The sequence below is a fragment of the Hemiscyllium ocellatum genome, chromosome 17, assembly GCF_020745735.1.
Source record: "Hemiscyllium ocellatum isolate sHemOce1 chromosome 17, sHemOce1.pat.X.cur, whole genome shotgun sequence".
In the NCBI taxonomy this organism is placed as follows: Eukaryota; Metazoa; Chordata; class Chondrichthyes; order Orectolobiformes; family Hemiscylliidae; genus Hemiscyllium; species Hemiscyllium ocellatum.
In genome coordinates, this window is record NC_083417.1 from 50,779,735 (window position 1) to 50,786,293 (window position 6,559).

Here is a 6,559-nt window from a genome sequence, read left to right on the forward strand (position 1 = left end):
CTCGCCCCACCCCATCCCAGATCCAAGCCTCTAACTCAGATTTGCCCTCTTGACCTGTCTTAACTGTCCACCTTCCTTCCCACCTATCCACTCCATCATCCCCACTGACCTATCACAATCACCTCCCACCAGCATCTAACTATAGCCTTCCCACCTACCTTTCCATCAGCCCCAGCCCCCTTCACCCTCCCTGGCCTTGATGATGGGGCCTACCTGAAAAGTTGACCTTCCTGCACCTCAGATGCTGCCTGACCTGCTATGCTTTTCCAGCACCTATACTTTAAAGAGGAACCAACACAAGTTCAGAAAGTTTAATCAGTTTGTTTTCCAGCTGTGTGAGCAAGTGAAATTTTACTTGATCCTGACTCTCTGTCCAGTCAGTTAATAATCTGAGGGTTAACCGAAGTTCATTTTAACAAGAGACTGGATGTTCACTAATATTGGCATGGTTCCTTAGTCTTTCTCGCCTGGTACAATGTGCAAGGGTAAACTGCAACTATTTATAGTCTGGTAGCAGCAAATAACTGAGCTCCAAGCAAATGATTAACATAAGGAAAAAAACCCTCAAAACAACAATGCTATCATTTGCCCAAGTTCTGACTTGATATACACTCTTTTCCTGATCTGGAATATTCAGAAGTTTGCCTGAATTTTGAAAACTTTGCATGATTCTTTTATGTATTTATTTATGAATTAATTGCTTAAGAGTTGTTTTGCTTTGAAAAAATATGACCTTAATAAATTAATTTGCCCTTTGTGGTTTGAGTCCAGCAATTCTGTAATCTGTTTGATTGAGGGTTAATTTTTATTGGGTCCATATGTTCAAATGATAATCAGTCACATACTGAATTTCTTTGGAATGCGATTAGTCCTTGCTTGATTGCTGTACACTGCAGCATTTATGCAGCTAGTTTAAAATAACATTTAGTTAGGATCACATTTCCATTCAACTTCAAGTTTTTGTTGGAGCCATTGCATTATACGCTCAGTAATTCTTTGGATAAATGCTGGCTTTGTCAAGTAATAACAATTTTCATAGGATAAAGCAATCAAACGTTACAATTTAATTGAATATTTTTCATGAAGAAATACAGAAGGTTCATGAAGGGAACGCAGTGACTGTGGTCTGTGTAGACTTTGACAAAATATATTAAAAAGCTTGTTGAAAAAGTAGTGTTATGGAAGAGGAGGATGATTGTCAACTTGGAGAAAAAGGCTTAAGAACAAAAATAAACTAAGTCTGTAGTCATTGATAGTTTTCAGATAGGAAAGTGAACAGTGATAGACCACAGTGATCAGTGCCAGGCCCAGTGCTTTGATAGGTATGTGTATATGCAGTGGATATTGGATTGCAGAGTAAAATTGCAAGCTCTGCCAATGATACCAAACCTGGGGAGTGACGAGCAGTGAGAATAACACCAATTGACCGCAACAACATACAGGTGGCAGGCCAGTGTTAGATGGAGTTTAATATAGAAAAGTGTACTTCTGCCTTTTGGCAGGTGATTAAGCAGATGCCATGTAGACTTTGTGACAAATATCTAAAGAGTGTGCAGAAACAGAAGAATTTAGGTGTGCATAGGCTTTTAAAGGTGGCAGGACATATTGAGAGAGTTGTTAGCAAAGTATATGAAAACTTGCACTATGTATGTAAAGGCATTGAATACAAAAGCAGGGAAATTATCCTGAACAATTGCTGGAAAAGCTCAGCAGGTCTGGCAGCATCTATGGAGAGAAAGCAGAGTTAACGTTTTGGTTCTGGTGATCCTTCCTCAGCTGAGCTTTTTCTGTTTTTGTTTCTGATTTTCAGCATTTGCGGTTCTTTCAGTTTTTGTTGAGTTGTCCTGAACCTCGTGCAATTCTGGTTTTCCTCGATAGGAAGGATATTGTGAAACTTAGCTCAGAAAAGAATGTCACCAGGGTTGGAGGTTTAGAGCTATTGGGAGAGGCTGAATAGGCTGGGAGTATTTTCCCTGGAGCGTCGGAGGCTGAGGGGTGACCTTATAGAGATTTATAAAATCATGAGGGGCATGCATAGGATAAATAGACAAGATCTTTTCCCTGGGGTAGCAGAGTCCAAAAATAGGTGGCATAGTTTTAAGGTGAGAGGGGAAAGATTTAAAAGGGACCTAAGGGGCAACTTCCATGCAAAGGTGGTGCATGTATGGAACAAGCTGCCAGACAAAGTGGTGGAGCCTGGGTACAATTACAACATTTAAAAGGCAATGGATAGTTATATGAATAGGAAGGGTTTGGAGGGATATGGGTCAAATACTGGCAAATGGGAACAGATTAATTTAGGACATCTGGTTGGCATGGACAAGTTGGACCGAAGGGTCTGTTTCCATGCTGTATAGTTCTTTGATTTCAAAGGCTTCAAATTGAGTGTTTTCTCTCAGCTTGGTCACCACATCTTTGGGAGGACGTGAGGGTCTTTGAGAAGTTGCAGAGGAGATTTACCAAAGTACTTCCAGGAATGAGGGATTTTAGTTACAGGATTTGATTGGAGAAGCTGGAGTTGTTCTCCTTGGAGCACAAGAGATTGAGGGAAGATTTGAAAGGTTGGTATAAGATTATTACAGGATTAGATAAGGTAGACGAGGAAAAACTATTTTTGTTCACTGATAATACGAGGAGCAAAGAATGCAGATTTTAAGGCTTTCAGCAAAAGGTGGAGGGAGATGTGAGGAAGACCTTTTTCACACATAAATGAATGATAATGATCTGAAACTTGCTCCCTATGAGAGAGTTTGATAGTAGAGTCAATGCATGATTTGAGGCCACAATCAAACCAGCATGGTCTTGATAAATGATGGAGGAGGCTATTAAGTTAAAATGGCCTACTCCAGCTCCTAATTCGTCTATTTATGAAATGAGCCTCGTTTTTCTTTTCTTTTCTCAGGGATAAGACAAAGAAGGTAGTGGAACAATCCTCAGCTATAGTGTGTCTGCGATCTCTTGGACTCTCTGAGGGAAGATTGTGTGATGGAGAAAATCCATTGAAGTGTAAGCGAAAAAGGGATGAGGAAATCGCCAATGGCACAGAAACTACCGGTCTCCCATCTCTGAACACAAATAAAAGAAAACAGTCCATCACAGACGAAAACAAAACGAAGGACATCATGCTGTGATGCAATAAATGGAGTTGTATGAGGTGGCGTGTACAATTCGGAAGGTTATTTATAAAGACTTTTATCCAGCTCATACTCCATCTTTGCTTTTCTTATGGCCAATCTTCAATCAGCTCCATAGATATTGCATACTGTTTTAATGTGGTGGCCACATGCCTTGGGAGGAAGGCAGTGCCTGGATGTGCTGGAGAAACTGCAGAGAGAAATCTAGTGTTTGTTTTCTTTCCCGATTGGTTTCTGCCTTATACAAATTGCTGCATAGTTTTCAACCCACTTACCCCACCAAGTCATGTAATCTAATACCCTTTAGATGTGGCTTCGTTTCTACACAGGCCGTTCTGTGCCTTGACTTACGACCTGGAAATTTTTGTGAAACATATAATCTTACTCTTAGCTGTTGTATCAAACACAGACTTTTCTGAAATGTCATTACCTCCCCCACTCCTCGGGTTTATTTCGGTGACTTTCCGAAATGTATGAGCATTCCCAAAAAAGTATGTAGATGAACATTCTCCCTCCTGGGTTTTATGGATATTAAGAAATGACTGATAGTCAGTTCCTGGTCCTACAGTGTCACCATTTCTGTTTATTCCTTTTGTTTAGTTTGTCTTCTCCGTCACATTGTTACTTTTCAATTCCCGATTTTCTCTCCACTTCCCTCTGTCTCTTTTCTTTCTTCAGTTGTTCACTCACTACAGCCTCGCTGTAATTTACAGAGCTGCACCCATCATTCCTAAGGCATTGATTTTCCATGACGACTTATATTTCCTGCCTCTGATGAGAATTCCTTAATGCTAGTTCCTTTATTATTTGAATTCTCGCTATAGTTTGAATACAGCCTAAAATGTGCGACTGTGTTGGAATTCCAGTGTTTTGTAGGTAACTATAGGAATTTTATTGCACCATTAAGTCCATATTGTCTGAGAGTTCTTTCTCCAACACATTTATTTTCTGTATATGATCCAGTTATGAATCTGTGTACAGACTAGAACTTTGTGTTGCTCCTGTACCTTACGCTGTTATTGTCTAATATGGCTTGCACATGAAATGACAGTAAGGCTGTTGTTCTGTTTACATTGAGAAAGAATTCTCACCTTACCTATAGAAAGTTGAGGGGCTTCACCACACTATCTTCCAACTCCCATGATCCTCTTTTCCTTCATTCTTTTGAAGGTAATTCAAAAGTGAAATTTTGAAAGTGAATTCTGCAAACTTGTACTCCTATTGGGGAAACTGCCAGACAGGGATCACAGTGTGGCCACTGAATCACTGGATCCCTGATTCAATAGCCTGTGAACATCAAGTCACCACTGTGACCATGGGTGCATGGAATTTGATCTTGCATCTCTGAACAATTCTGTAACTGAAAATACTGGAGTGCCTTGGTGTTGAAACTGTGCTAAGTGTTTCCTATTCCTAATAATGTTGGTGACTGAAGGATGTGACTTTCTGCCAACATTAAGTTTATAGATAGTCAATTCTAATCCATTCACTGTGGTTACATAGCTTCAACAAGTGTTGCGTCAACTTCAGTAAGTCACTAATCTTAATGATCAATCTGCTTTCATTTTCACTGGAGCATGCTACTGGGTGACTGAAGAAGCCTGTCTGTTTCTGATGGGAAACCCTTCATAAGATGCATATCAGGGTGCTATGATAAACATAAGGGCCTGATTACATATTTAATCGTGTTGATGGGTTCCCACAAAATTACAGGAGGCTGCTATCAGCCTGGGTCCCTCTGCTCACCCTCTCTCATAGCTTCAGTCCACACCTTTCCCAGGATCATCGTTCACCATTGCCTCCCCCAGTCTGAAAACAGTGTACTACCTCGGGCCTGCCCCAGGACATTTTCTGTCAAATTTCTCATTGAGCTGATTTTTTTTTTAACCACCTTCAGTCTTTTTCCATTTTTCATTCAAATTACTTTTTAGGCATTTTAATGACAGCAGATTTTAACATGATATGTAAGTGATGGAGGCCCACTCATAACTTGTAGAAATGACTGTGTTGAAGAGCTTTCTGGCATGAGTCCAACAGTTATTTTGCAGTTTTAATTGAAATATTTTGTCTAAAATGATTACAGAAAGAACATTATGCATTTTTTCAAGGTCTCAGCACCCAAGTAAACTGTTGGATAAAAACTTGAATTCGTTATTGACTGTCAAATATTAATTATTTATGATAGATAAAATCGTATTAACTTCTGTGAAGTAAGTTTGACTTCCACGTAAGGCAGGATATTGGCATTGTCCCAAGAACTGGCACGGGAGGAAGCCATTGAAAATATGCATCATTGAAAAACTTGTCCCTAGAATTGAGTTGGCTTTGACCAGACATCCCTCTGACCTCGATCCAGTCTTGCGCAAGTTAATATAATTCAAGGGAAATCCTTCCCTGTTCCAAAGTGGCAGCTTGCCCCCATTGATTAACCTGGAAGCTAGGCCAACTCTTACGTCCTGTGTGGAGTTGAAGTAATTGCTGTGGAGACAGGATAAGGCCTCTATGCGGTTGTGAATTGACCACTGCAGGTCATCAAACATTCGCAAGGTGGAAAAGTTGAACTTGGGCTTTCCTGTCCAGAATTTACTTCCTGTAATGACAGGAAAGCAGCAGGAATCTTCCTGAAGCCCTCCTGTCTAATTATCTTCCCCTCTTGCCACATTTCCCTTCACTTTTTTTGTTAGGAGAAAATACCACACAAACTGTGCGGGACTCAAAAGTACTGTAGCACCTTTGATATCTTGGATAGTCACGTGCTGAAGTGATATTGGGGTGGTGGGGAAACTCCTGACCCATATTATTGTTATCCTCACCTATTGGATGGCATTTATAATTGAATGAACAAGTGATCAAGTGCAGAGTTGAATTAATTTGCATGCCTTTGCAACTGGACTTGCCATTAATTTATAAGAATCTGCTTAGTTGGCTCCAAATATATTGTAAATGTATATTATATGCTGTGAGTCATAATAAAATCTTGGAAATTAAACCAGGTTTGTGATTGAGCTGCAGTATTCAATGTTATCAGTGGTACACGCCCATAAATTCATCCTGTACTTCAGATCCATGGATGGAGTTGCCTTATAATAAAAGGTGCATTGAGCCATGAAGTGAGAGACACAAAGAGATGAAAGAATAATTCATATATAAGCAGTTCAGAATTAAATATTTTCAAGTTTCCACAATGTTATTGCATAAAATATTGAAACTGCACACAACAAATGTGTGGATAAGAGCACACATTGAATACGTGCAGATTTTGTTTCCTCTGAGGAAGTTATTCTCGACGATCTGTTGTGTTGCTCAGTAAATGTAGGAATATTTTGCATATTGAAATCCAGAATACACCCCTATTTTAGTCGAGAAGACTTAACAAAACTTGAGGCAAAATATGTCCTCGTGGAAAGGTGAAAGTAGATTGCTTT

General features: G+C 39.7%; 1 protein-coding gene across 2 annotated transcripts in view; it reads left to right on the forward strand.

The window, feature by feature from the left end:
• The window catches only part of dus2 (dihydrouridine synthase 2), a 109,710-nt gene extending 103,582 nt beyond the window's left edge, over positions 1-6,128 (forward strand). For both annotated transcript variants that reach the window (XM_060837733.1, XM_060837734.1), the window contains exon 16: positions 2,903-6,128. In XM_060837733.1, the coding sequence (XP_060693716.1) occupies positions 2,903-3,131 (229 nt within the window). In that variant the 3' untranslated portion in view covers positions 3,132-6,128. The remainder of the gene's footprint in view (positions 1-2,902) is intronic.
• The last annotated feature ends 431 nt before the right edge of the window (positions 6,129-6,559 follow it).